Source organism: Nyctibius grandis, chromosome 3 (assembly GCF_013368605.1).
Source record: "Nyctibius grandis isolate bNycGra1 chromosome 3, bNycGra1.pri, whole genome shotgun sequence".
Lineage (NCBI taxonomy): Eukaryota > Metazoa > Chordata > Aves > Nyctibiiformes > Nyctibiidae > Nyctibius > Nyctibius grandis.
Window position 1 is genome coordinate 2,720,271 of NC_090660.1, and position 13,967 is coordinate 2,734,237.

General features: G+C 41.6%; 1 protein-coding gene across 2 annotated transcripts in view; it reads left to right on the forward strand.

The window, feature by feature from the left end:
* RAMP3 (receptor activity modifying protein 3) overlaps positions 1-13,164 on the forward strand; it is a 74,609-nt gene extending 61,445 nt beyond the window's left edge. For both annotated transcript variants that reach the window (XM_068396934.1, XM_068396933.1), the window contains one exon: positions 12,016-13,164. In XM_068396934.1, the coding sequence (XP_068253035.1) occupies positions 12,016-12,271 (256 nt within the window). In that variant the 3' untranslated portion in view covers positions 12,272-13,164. The remainder of the gene's footprint in view (positions 1-12,015) is intronic.
* The last annotated feature ends 803 nt before the right edge of the window (positions 13,165-13,967 follow it).

Below are 13,967 nucleotides of genomic sequence, written 5' to 3' on the forward strand. Positions count from 1 at the left end.
GAAGCTGTGTGAGCATTTAATTTTGGAAGCAGTGGTGGAATAATGGTTTTAGCATGGAGTTGGAATATTTTCAGAAAAGTGGTGTCAAACTGTTGTTCATAGCGAACTTTACAAGGTGAATGAACAAAGCATCTGATATAGAATCACAGAATCAACCAGGTTGGAACAGACCTCTGGGATCATCGAGTCCAACCGTTGTCCTGACACCACCCTGTCAACTAGACCATGGCACTAAGGGCAATGTCCACTCTTTTCTTAAACACATCCAGGGATGGTGACTCCACCACCTCCCTGGGCAGCCCCTTCCAATGTCTAATGACCCTTGCTGAGAAGAAATTCTTCCTAATGTCCAACCTGAACCTCCCCTGGCGAAGCTTGAGGCTGTGTCCTCTTGTCCTATCGCTAGTTGCCCGGGAGAAGAGGCCGACTCCCACTCCACTACAGCCTCCCTTCAGGTAGTTGTAGACTGCACTAAGGTCACCTCTGAGCCTCCTCTTCTCCAGGCTAAACAACCCCACCTCCCTCAGCCGTTCCTCATAGGCCATATGTTTGGGAGAAAGCAGACTTGCGTCAACAGATGACTGATGCTAGTGAATAACCTGAATATTTGCATGCACAAAGTGCATTTGCACTTGGGCTGACTGGAGGGAAGATTGTGCAAACCAGTGGTGACTGTTGGTAATACTTTTGGGAAGGAGCTGAGCTTGGGTAGATACAAGAATAGCATATTGGTTGCATGTTTCTCCATCGCTGACAGTGGCATATTTGAGTGTAATTCTTGACTAGCTTGCTTTTTTTGTAGAATGTGCGCTAGAAAATGCCAATAGTTTTCCTAATGAAACTGAAGGCAGAGACAAAGCTGGTGGGAAAGAATATATAACAGATCTTAGTCTGGTTTTGTCTTCACCTTGACATATTGTGAGATAATCTGAAGTGGATAGAGAAATAGCTGATTGTCATAGAGAAAAAGCAGATGAGGCAGCAGAGATCATGCATCTGTGAAGAACTTTTCAGCACTGAGAAGTATTTACTAGAAATCAAAAGATGGTCTGATCATTTAGATCTGAATTTTGGAGTACTTCCTGCTTCCCTTCATGTGTTCTAGTACAAAGATTAAAATTTTAGATTAAATTTTTGAATACAAATGAGTATAGTGACACAAAAACATGTGATGTGTTTGAATTCTTGCCCCAGAAACATACTGTCTCCTATCATGAGAAGCCCAAGAAGATGAAGGGATAGGACAAGAGGAGACAGCCTCAAGCTTCGCCAGGGGAGGTTCAGGTTGGACATTAGGAAGAATTTCTTCTCAGCAAGGGTCATTAGCCATTGGAAGGGGCTGCCCAGGGAGGTGGTGGAGTCACCATCTCTGGAGGTGTTTAAGAAAAGACTGGACATGGCACTTAGTGCCATGGTCTAGTTGCCATGGTGGTGTCAGGGCAACGGTTGGACTCGATGATCCCAGAGGTCTCTTCCAACCTGATTGATTCTGTGATTCTGTGGGTTTCACTAGTTTAGAAACTTGACAGAAAGCTTGAAATTTGATCCATAGCACAATTGTTCCCTGTAACTTGTTCTATGTATTGGCTTCATTAGAGATGTGTCTAACAAAATTGCAGCATGTGATACCTCAAATAAAATTACGATTCTGTGTAATGTCCTTGCTGCTAAACTGAAAATTTATTGCTTGCATGCACTGAAGATATTTTCTACTGATAAAATTTTCCCATTATAGGGACAGCAAAATACAGCTAGAACGTTATTTTTTTGAGAGAACTGTCCTTATGAAATATTTCTTTTCCTCAAAACAATGTTATGTCACACAGGTTTGGAAGTACTTAGTGCTTTTACAAAATGTAGCATTCAGACCCATTCTGCTTCAAAGTAATACTCTAGTATGAATTAATTAGGCTGATTTGGGGGGGAAGTGTGTTTTTTGCTTGTTTTTCTCAAAGAAGAATCACTGCTGACCAGTATTGAATTGTTCAGTATAATGCCCTTGTATCAAGGTAACTGTCCTCATTTGGGATGTTTAATACAATTAAATTCTCCGAACTGCCGAGCTCTCTTGTGCTTTTCTACAATTTCTCCTTTCAACCCTCTGTTAGGTTGTGTTTTTTTTTTTCTACTGACTGTGTGCAAGCAAATACCTGTGTTTGCATGGAAAGTCCACAGGCACCTGTTATGGCAGTTGAACTGGGAGGTAAAGAGCAACGCTGAGCAGGGGATAAGTGACAAATGTAAGAGTTCAGTTGTGATTGGGGGGTGGTATTTGAGGATGCAGTGTCACCAGCCAGTTTGTGAACTTGACACAACTGAGGTTTTCTACACACAGATAGTGCTTTGTGCAGTCAGAATACTCCAGGAAGGAAAACGACTATTTTGTAACAATAAGAACTCAAAGTTTAGCCTTCACGGGCATTGTTCAGGGTCCTTTAATTTTGTTATTTCTGCCTCTGCTTACTTGAAGATATCAAGGAACACGTCAAGTCCCCTTTCCTGGGTTGTTGGATTCATTTACATTCAGCTTTGTTTTCTTGAAAGAAGCTGGAGGGGCAACAGAAATCTTGGAACAAGGAAGCTCAGTAATCCTGTACAAATGTTGCTATGGCATTCCTGAGACTTTCAGTGATATTGGTTTGAATATGAATGGGATAGGACTTGATCAACAAGGGCACTTACCATTTGTCTAGATGACGTGGGTCTTGCTAGTCTTCATTTCCAAATAGTGCTGAAAACGTAACTCACTTTGCAGAAGCATGAAAATACATTTACTGATAAGTTGTGATGTTCACTGTTGGCTGCAGTTCTGCAAATGAGATCCCCGTTCTTCAAATGAGAGCAAACAAGTTTTCTTCTCACTCATATGAGTTATTGCTTTTGGAGTTGAGTAGGGACCTGTGCTTTGAGTTTTGGAAGAAAAGGAGTCTTGCAGTGGCCGTGTCCACACAAAAGCTCCAGCACCAGCTGCAGCATAATGTCAGCTGAACTGCCTTCCTTTAAACTGAGTTAGACTGGGAACCGTACCAGTCCACTCCACGGGAGAATGGAGCTGAGCAAAGCTGGCTGCAAAAATGAGATGGGGCTGCCCAGGGAGGTGGTGGAGTCACCATCTCTGGATGTGTTTAAGAAAAGCCTGGACATGGCACTTAGTGCCCTGGTCTAGTTGACAGGGTGGTGTCAGGGCAATGGTTGGACTCGATGATCCCAGAGGTCTCTTCCAACCTGGTTGATTCTGTGATTCTGTGTGAGATACATGGGCTTGTTCTGAGGTGCATGTTGCTAATATTCAGGCTGGCTAATTGAAAGTTACTGTGGTATAATTGTGTTGCACTGCATTGGTTTACTGATCTACAGACTGAAAAAGCATCTTTTTATTTGTGATTTATTTGCCATAGGAAAAAAGGTTATGGACTCATGTTGTGTAATTATAGTTACCAGGAAAGCTGCCGTGTTAGAGTTACCTAAGTTCTTTCCAGGGAATAATTAGTGAGAAATGATTATCTTGCTGCTTGGCCAGATTAATACAGTTCAGTCCCTTGCCACTTGATTGGTATTGAAGGTAGGAGGTTTTTGACAACATTATGTGGGCTGTTTACAGGGAGACTGTTTTACTGCCATTCCTGCTAGAACACCACCTCCTTTCTCTGGGTCTGGAAGTGATGATTTAAATAGCAATAAAACATTGCTGTTGAGGAATTCCATTCTAGGTCTGTGGTTTAGCTGTAATTTTGTTTTTCCTATTGCTGAATTTGAGGGTTAGGATTTTTCAGTGTGTTCAGGGATTTGGCTGGAGGAGGAACTCTGTTCCTACGGGAACTCTACGTTTCATTAGACCTAAGTTTAGCAAACATTGCTGCAGCTTCGCAGTAACCACTCCCACATTAGTTTGCCAGTAAAGCAGTTAATATCCATATTCATCTAGTTTTTAATCTACATTTTGAAATGCATTGATAATAGTAGGATTGGTACGTTTGGTTTAATAGTAGGGCTAGTCCAGTTCTGGGCCCCGCACTTCAAGAAAGATGTTGAGGTGTTGGAGCGAGTCCAGAAGAGGGCGACCAAGCTGGTGAAGGGTCTGGAGGGTCTGACCTACGAGGAAGGGCTGAGGGAGCTGGGGGTGTTTAGCCTGGAGAAGAGGAGGCTCAGAGGTGACCTTAGTGCAGTCTACAACTACCTGAAGGGAGGTTGTAGTGAAGTGGGAGTCGGCCTCTTCTCCCAGGCAACTAGCGATAGGACAAGAGGACGCAGCCTCAAGCTTCGCCCGGGGAGGTTCAGGTTGGACATAAGGAAGAATTTCTTCTCAGAAAGGGTCATTAGCCATTGGAAGGGGCTGCCCAGGGAGGTGGTGGAGTCACCATCTCTGGATGTGTTTAAGAAAAGCCTGGACATGGCACTTAGTGCCATGGTCTAGTTGACAGGGTGGTGTCAGGGCAATGGTTGGACTCGATGATCCCTGAGGTCTCTTCCAACCTGGTTGATTCTGTGATTCTGTGATTCTGTGAAAGAGGTTTGAGAAGGAGAAACAGATACAGCTACTGTGGGCTTAATTTTAACACTTATAAGGTAATCAATCAAATAGTACAGGGGTTATTATATACTTGGGAAGTTTTTGGACATCTAATCTGGGTGCCAACTATTTGTATATGACATGTGGCCCCTGTTAAGGTAGTTATCAGAGACTGTATTGTCTTTTATTATACAGTATTTTTGTGAGGTTGGACAATGCTACTTCAGCCTCATTTTACAGAGGGACAAATAAGGAACAGAGATGTCGTAACTGATGAGCACATGCAGATGGGGTTGGCAACACCTCTTCTTCATGAGCATCTGCAGGGCAAACTGCCACAGTTCCTTCTGGTGCTCCAGCGTCATGCTGTACAGCATGATGGGTCAGAAACCGATTCATGAAGAGTGCACATCGTGGTGCTGGAGGAGGAGTAATACAGCAGAGTGCAGAAACCTTGTCATCTGTGCCAAGTTAAACAGAATCACAGAATCAATCAGGTTGGAAGAGACCTCTGGGATCATCGAGTCCAACCGTTGCCCTGACACCACCATGTCAACTAGACTATGGCACTAAGTGCCATGGCCAGTCTTTTCTTAAACACATCAAGAGATGGTGACTCCACCACCACCCTGGGCAGCCCCTTCCAATGTCTAATGACCCTTGCTGAGAAGAAATTCTTCCTAATGTCCAACCTGAACCTCCCCTGGCGAAGCTTGAGGCTGTGTCCTCTTGTCCTATCGCTAGTTGCCCGGGAGAAGAGGCCGACTCCCACTTCACTACGACCTCCCTTCAGGTAGTTGTAGACTGCACTAAGGTCACCTCTGAGCCTCCTCTTCTCCAGGCTGAACACCCCCAGCTCCCTCAGCCATTCCTCGTAGGTCAGACCCTCCCAACCACCTTGCTTTTTGGTTATATGACCTGAATTGCCAAATACTTTTGGAATGATTGTAGCTGAAATTACAAATAACACATGTGATTTCAAGGGCTTTTAGTGACTGTCTTTAGGGATTTCACTAGTTTTAAAAATCTGTCTCTAAAGAAATGCTGTAGATCTCCTACGGACTCCTCCAGACTCACACTACACACTTAAGCTCTACTCATAAAATAAAATCAAGCAGAAAATATTAAACAAACAAATATGTCCCAAACGACCCTTCACACAAGACAGAAGAAAGAGGAAAAGTGAGAAAATACATCAGAATTACTGTTATCTTCTTTAGCTGTAATATCATATTTTTCTAAAATGAAAGTTACAATATAGTAAAAAGGTACAATTTTAATTAATCCTCTTTCTCCTCCACGTACAGTCTCATTCTCTTTACAAATACCTTTTTGTGGTTAAGCTTTCTCAAGGTTTGGGAATTGGAGGTGTCTTTTTCAGCTCACAGCATGAAAGTCTGTTTTAAAAATCACTCTGATTTCTTTCATCTTTCAGTGAATAACAAATGTCCCTTCTTCCCCCCTTGCCATCCTCTCTGTTTTCCATCAAATGTCAGCGTTGCTACAATAGCTGCTGATGTTGAAACAGGGCAGGGAGCAGGCATCAGACTTCCTAAATAGTACCAAATTCTCAGTCCTGTTTGCACTGCAGACCCGGGGACATCTGTTTACCAAGGAACTTGTTAACGAGCAACTTTGCTGTGTCTCAGGAGCTGCGGTGGTGACTGTGGTCTCTATCAGCTGCTCTGCCATCAAAGCTGTAATTCAAGTCAACTTTAGAAACTGAGCAGTGGTGATTTAAAAGCAGCGAGTCACAGGTGACCCTACTCTTAACGATGAAAAAATGTACCATTTTAAGGCAGAAATGCAAAGTGGCTGATGTGTGTGTTAATTAACACAGCAGCCTAATACCTGTTGTGTCAGACTGGTGAAGGGATTCACCTCAACTTGGCAACTTCCAGGAGAATTCATGTTCACCACTAAAATAGCACGTATTTCTTCAAATCAAGAAGGATTTCTTTGGAGAAGTTCAGCCTTCTTTATTGTAGTCTTTGTCCCTGATGAGTTCATGATTAAGTAACGTGTCCTGACATCATTCATTGTTCATGCAATACACAGTAAATAATGGTTTGGACAAACTATATAAAAGCCACAGCTCTTGAGCCAGATCACTGCACCGAGCAGAGAGACACGGCGATGTTGTAATCATCTCTAAGGAGCCAAACAAACTTTTATCTGGAAGATACAATACGTGAATGAACCTTTTCAAGCCAGACATTGCAGAGCACGTCAGTGTTTGGATTGCAGGATGCCAGCTCCATGTGCTGCTCTTGGACTCTGCATTTCCCTGTGCCCTCCACGGTGCGTTCCCCCTGTCTCTGTTTCTCTCTCGGCTGGAGAGGTGGGAATTGTGAGGTGCTGACAGATCTGAGTGGAAGGCAAAGCCCACTTGCTAGTAGAAGCTTTGGCTTGGTAAAATTCCAGTGCTACGAAATTTTTGATCTTTATAACACAGTACCTGGTGTCACGCTACATTTCCCTCCTTGTTCTACATTTGCTTAATGTAGTAGTTTCTGCTGCTCATTGGAGATGGGTATTAGGTATATAAACTACAGCTTACATCTACAATTACCCTTTTTATTTACATTTTCTTCCTGTATCTTTAAGAAATTAACAACAATTTAGTCATAGTTGTGCATTTTAGGGTTTTCAGTTAGGTTTATTCAACCATTTTTCATTTTCCAGACAGCTGTTGATGTGAAGCCAAGGGTGGAGGTCTGTAATTATTTCAAAGGACACCAGAATGTATTTATTATTTTCAACCCAAGTGAGTAAATCTGTCACAATGCCCATTATTTAATGGCATGAGAGTAAACTGTACTTCATAATGTTGTCATTAAACCAGGAAGGGTTTTTTTTGCCTTCACCCCCACCCCTCTTCATTTCTTTCCTTATGTTTTGTAATGCATTATTTTCTTCTGGTTGAATTCTATATTGGAGATGCACAACAGCAGATCTGATCTGATTAGGGAGGTGGAAGTGTGTCTGTGAGAATAACAGTCTTGGCAGAAGGTACGTGATTAAAGGAATGGTGAGGTACAGCCACAAATCTCTTTGGAGAGATGTTGAATGAAAAAAGCTCAGCAATATTCCACTGTATTTTTAGGTTCATAGCTGGTTATAAAACTAAAGCTTTCCTTTTAACGTGGTGGTGAAACCTCAGGAGATAATAATCTCAAGGTTTGGATCCTCATTTGAAGTTCATCCAGACTGTTACACCCTTAAATTCTATAAAATCTGGCTGCATATCACACAAGAATAGGCTTTTTTTTTCTTTCTTTTTTTTTTTGTGAGGTTTTTTGGTACTTCCTGCCTCCACTTCATCTGGAAATGCTGTAAGAAGAGCCTTTCTCATCATATGATATTTATAATTATTATGATTTCAGCATTTCTCATTCCGGACTGGGTGGAGGTTGCAGGGATGATCATTCACTTTGAATTGTAATTTAATATATGACTATGTATAAAGAAATTTCTTGGTTGAACCATCTGGGAAAAAAGAAAAAGAGTTTTAAAACATCTTTATTAAAATACACCCTATAACTTGTAGTATCCTGGAACAGTGCCTCTAGGGTCCTGGCCAGGATTGTAGAGTAAGAGGAGTGAGTGACCCTCTAGTATCTATTACCTGATTTACATCAAGATTCGTTTATGCTAAACAGAATTTTCCCCATATTTTCTGAATACTTAGTGGACTCAAAATAACAAAAATGAACTCTTAATGGATGTACTCTTGGTACTCATGTTCTTGGTTGTAGGTAAATATATAAACCGACATTTTCTCATGGGGAAAAAAACTCAACAAAATAAAATTTTCCACAGTTTTTATAAAAACTAACCACACAGTTGTTATTATCTATTTTAGTGGAAACATAAAGTAAAAGAGAAAAAGTGTTTGTGCTCTGAAAATGAAGTATTGTTCTAGAATATTGGAAATTGTCTTTCAAGATGAACGTGTTACAGCTCAGAGATTGCTCCAAAGAGGAATTAAGTATTTTTCATGTTCTCTGAAAGTATTTTCAATAATACACAGTATGACCAAGTAGTTGGTTCCTCAGTAAAGCTTAGAATGATTCTCCTGAGCGTGTCAGGGGAAAGCATATCTTTATATGAATTTTGGTGCTCGGACTATGCTTAGTTTTTGGGTTTTGTTACTGGCTACTGAACTGAGTTGAAACTCACAGAGACATTAATTTTACAGCCCACTGATCACAAAGCTTGTGAGCTGGCTCCCAGTGAATATACCTTTTCTGAGTGTTAACTAAGTAGGGTCCTTGTGGCTAGCCTGAAAGAGATGAAAATGTGACTCAGCACAGAGAATAACAACCTGCCCACACCTCCTTATAACCTGAGAGGTGAAGGAGCTTGTGCTACTGCACTACTGTCCAACCACTTGTTCCATGAATAAGTAGAAAATGTCATTTCTCATTCTTTCCTTTCACAAGGTGTAAATTTTTATGCATTTGTGTTGAAGTACCTCCAGTCAGAGGCCAGGGTGTCTTTGTGATGACAGTCATTTTATTGCACAGAATGAAAAGGTTTCCTATTCTACCCTTTGAATAAAGAGAATTATATAAGGCATAAGAGAATTAAGCATAGGAGAATCGAATTGGAATGAAATATCTCCATGCAGAGGATTTCTTTTTAATGTGCACTTTCTGTTGCAATGCATAAACACTAAATTACCTAAATATTTAAGTGAATTGAGCTTTGCTGGCAGACATGTAATTCTCAAATAGCTGAGATTTTTTCTTATCTACTTTCTCATAATTGTGTGAAAAAACAGTTATAGTGCAGGTAGCTTGTTTGGACAGAGGGTATTAAGGGGAAATTGTAAGGAATTCAAACTAGTACGATAACATTTTTATTCTATTTTGGCTCTTAGGCATTCAGTCTTTCAAATACAATATAACTCCCTAACTATTTTTATCTAGCCTTTTGGCAACATTTAGCCAGACTTTTCTAGCCATATTGTACTTGAAATGCAAAATAAGTGGGAAATGTTCTTGGTTGCACCATGTAATATTTTTGAAAACAATCTACAGAATTCTTGGAAGAACAGTGAACTTTCTGTAGGATTTTACACCCAGAAGAAAAAAAAAAAGGTTTTATATCATGAAACCTGTCAGTTTAGGGTGCTTTTATGTGAAGTCTGCTCAGGTCACCAGGGTTTACTGTTGTTTTTGTTACTCTGCATGAACAGATGGGCGAACTGAGGTGGCTGTGGCAGTGGGGAGCTGAAGCAGCCGTTGATGGGACAAGCTTGCTCACCAGAGCATGGCCCAGAGCAGGGCTGGCCCAGAGCCTGACGCTTTCTGGAGCCCTGCCTGGTGTCTGTGCTAGACAGAGCACTGACCTGTCTGGGCAGCTGGATGCTCGCTCCGCTGTCTGTGCATTGTAGTCCTTGCCTTTAGATGTATTATTCTTCAGGTCCTCTGGGACTGTCTCTCCCATATTCAGCTAGACATCTTCAGCTTCCTAATTTAGTCCAAGGACATAAAGAATGGATGCTACCAGGTCGCATGGAAGAATGACACTATTAAAATAACAAAACAGCTAATATTTGTATTTTATTTTTAGCTTATTTCCTGTTGTTTCCTTGTGGCTGCTGACGTTGTCACAAAAGCTTCCTTTCTAGTTGCTTTGCTTAAAATATACATACATTGTGCATACATGCATCTGCATGCCAGAGCATCTGGGTGTGGACTTGTCAGATCACAGAATCACAGAATTACAGAATCAATCAGGTTGGAAGAGACCTCTGGGATCATCAAGTCCAACCTTTGCCCTGACACCACCCTGTCAACTAGACCATGGCACTAAGTGCCATGTCCAGTCTTTTCTTAAACACATCCAGAGATGGTGACTCCACCACCTCCCTGGGCAGCCCCTTCCAATGGCTAATGACCCTTGCTGAGAAGAAATGCTTCCTAATGTCCAACCTGAACCTCCCCTGGTGAAGCTTGAGGCTGTGTCCTCTTGTCCTATCGCTAGTTGCCTGGGAGAAGAGGCCGACTCCCACTTTACTACAACCTCCCTTCAGGTAGTTGTAGACTGCAATAAGGTCACCTCTGAGCCTCCTCTTCTCCAGGCTAAACACCCCCAGCTCCCTCAGCCGTTCCTCGTAGGTCAGACCCTCCAGACCCTTCACCAGTTTGGTCGCCCTCCTCTGGACTCGCTCCAACACCTCAACATCTTTCTTGAAGTGCGGGGCCCAGAACTGGACACAGGATTCAAGGTGCGGCCTCACCGGTGCCGAGTACAGAGGGACGATCACTTCCCTAGACCGGCTGGCTACACTATTCCTAATAGAGGCCAGGATGCCATTGGCCTTCTTGGCCACCTGGGCACACTGCTGGCTCACGTTTACCGGCTGTCGATCAGCACCCCCAGGTCTCAGAACGAGTCATTCATCAGGAGTTACCGTATTTATACGTACTGAAAGGGAGGGTAGGGCCTTCAGATGATAGTGCAGAGTGCTGTCCCTTGAGGCGTCATGTGGCTTCTTGCTCTCTCCTTTCTATTTTTAATTTCCCTTTGAAGTGAGTTTATTGAGTCACTCAGGACTGAAAGAAATATTTTAAAACGCAACAGACAATAATTCAGCTTCCTTATTTCTTTCCCTATTCACGTACTGACCAGATACTCTAAATCTTCTTAATTTCCAGTCTCCTCCCCTGTACTCCACTGGCTTCCTGAACTTGATAACACCACAAAACCCATCCGATTACTCATTTAGGTTTATTGTTTCCTTTTTTTTTCCCTAAGGCGTAGCCAATTCTCCTAAGTTATCCCTGGACAGGTAAATTTCAGCACATGGCTGTGTTGAAATCGACTGTTAGGCATTACAAGGGGTTCCCAATCTTTCATGAGCATTGTCAATATGTGTAATTAGGAATGATTTTTGTTTTCCTGCTGCGCATTTGCTGGAGTTGGGAAAAAGATAAAGATTGTCAAAAGCTAACTTACTGTTTGTTTATTTTCCCAGTATCTTCTTACTGCCTGAGGGTGCAACAGACCTGAAATTGTTGCACAGTAATGTTGTGGCTCGGTCCCAGCATCACATCATCATTGTCACCCCAACATCATGTCCAATGACAGATGAGGCATGAATTATCCACATTTTGCTCAAAATGTCCTGTTCTTTGGACATTGGTGTCTGTGGTTTTTAAGATACTATAGGTGTCTCCAGCGAGGGGCTTCTAATTCTATTTAAGTGGCATTTGGAGGTTCTGGCTGTAGTAACAGCACCCAAAAACCCAAAGATTTTGGCCACTGTCCATCCAGAATCTCAGGATTTCACATGAAATTCCTCAGTTGTGTGAGTATGTGTGAGTTAGTTCTCCTTCTGGCTCGCTGTGTAGTATTTGGTACCCACAGCTTCCATTAAAGGTCCTTCAGCAGAATATCTATGTGATAGACTCACTCTTCTAGACTCTATATGGCACCTTATGTAGATTTCTCTAAGCGTTCTGTTTAAACTCTTCACTTTCCTCTTCTCGTAGGTATTACGACAACTTTACCCAGTGCACAGAACGTGAAGCCAACAACGCGAGTTGCTTTTGGCCAAACCCCCTCGCAGAGGGCTTTATCACTGGAATTCATAAACAATTCTTTTCAAACTGTACTTCAGAAAAGGTTCACTGGGAAGATCCACCAGATGAAATTCTCATAACTCTGATCTTGATCCCAGTCACGTTGACATGTGCCATGATAACACTGGTAGTATGGTGCAGCAAGAGAAGTGATATCCTGGTGTAAGTTGTTCCTCTGGGCTTTCTTTTTCTCCATTTCCTTCTTCCAAAAAAACTGAGGAGGACAAAGAGAAACTCGAACGTAAAGATTTCAGATCTGCTGAAATGGAACCTGTGAGATACTGAGACAGAGGCAATGCCTCTGTGAACAAAGAGATGCCTGCTGCTGCTGCTGAAAGTCACTGCTGAGCTTGGCCATTGGTGTTGCTGGTGCAAAGCTCTCTACTTCCATCAGGCCTCATCATCATGGCATTCACAGGCAGCTTCCAGAAACAGGAGAGTCCCTGGGCAAACGGACCCCTTAGCTGCAAAAGGGGTAAAGTTACTTTCCCATGGGTAAAGCTGGTTGGTAAACTTAAGTTTTGCAAAACTGTAAGTGTATGTACCATGATGGTATCTCTTGAGTTTTTGTGCAGGACATTCGAGGACATTCATCTGTGAACCCTGTGACTTGGATGAAGATCACTGGCAAAGGAACTGAACATGCATGTGACCAAGTGGCAGCTTTTCCTGGAAGCTGGTCAAAACCATCATTATCAAGAACTGGAAGTATTGTCCTGCAAAGGAACAATTCATGTGTCCAGTGACTATCCCCACGGAGAAATTATCATGCCACTTTATAAAATAGTTTATAAAATGCCTTTAAGTATGGCTACTTGGGATTGTATGGCTTACAAACAAACTCTGGGTCTTATTTTACAGGGCTGGAAAATGCAAGAGGAAATTGGTTGATTATAAATACACCAAGGAGTAAGGAAGAAACTTTCATATGCCAGACTCTTTATTTTTCCTCTTTTATAATTCTTATTCTTGATGACTTGTGTTCACTGTATACTCCCCGCTCTCACTTCAGTTTGTGCAAGTGATATCCTACAAATAAATATAAAGGTGTCATGTTGAGTGAGGTGCCTTTCAGAGTATAATTTTGTACATTAATAATTCTTCGTCCCATAAAGAGTGCGGGAACTAAAGGATGAACATCAAAGCTTGCAACAGACATAGGAGGAAAGTGAAAAAATTCTACTCAGAAATCTTATTCTATAAAGCTATTCCTATGTAACAGTTTAAATAAAGATCATATGCTCAAAATAAAACAACTGCTATATTTGTGTTGTAAACCTTTCTTTTCATTCTAGCTGCCAGCTGAAAATTGCTCTCTGTAAAAGAAGAATGACATATGTACTAAGGATGTTCGTTTCGTTTTCTACTTAATTATTATTTTCTGCATTAAAATGTTTTGCTTGACCAAAACTAGTGGTGAAGTAAAAAAACCCAACCCATTCATTTCATCCAAAGCTTGTTTGGTTATGTGTTTTGTGTGGCCAAAATCAAATAGTTTTATTTTCTGCAAGGAGTTTCATTTTAATCCTCATTTTACTTTCAACTTTAACAAGCTTCAAATCAAGTTTCAAAACTTTAGTTTGGAAACCACATAGAAAAAAATTTGACTTTTTCAAAAACATGTTCATTTCAATCTATTCGCCATATGTGGTGCAAATTCTTGACCAGTTCTGGCTCATTTGAAACTCTGTCCACCTGATCAACACATCTGAGAGATATCAGCCAGCCTAACTCAATATAGTGAGAGTTAGTGGTTATTTTCTGCTACGTGGAGCTTGCTACCTTTCCCCCAAAGCCTCTTTCCATCGCTAAGAAAATGACATCTGGGACCAAGAATCTGGCTCGTTTTGTAATTGCAAATT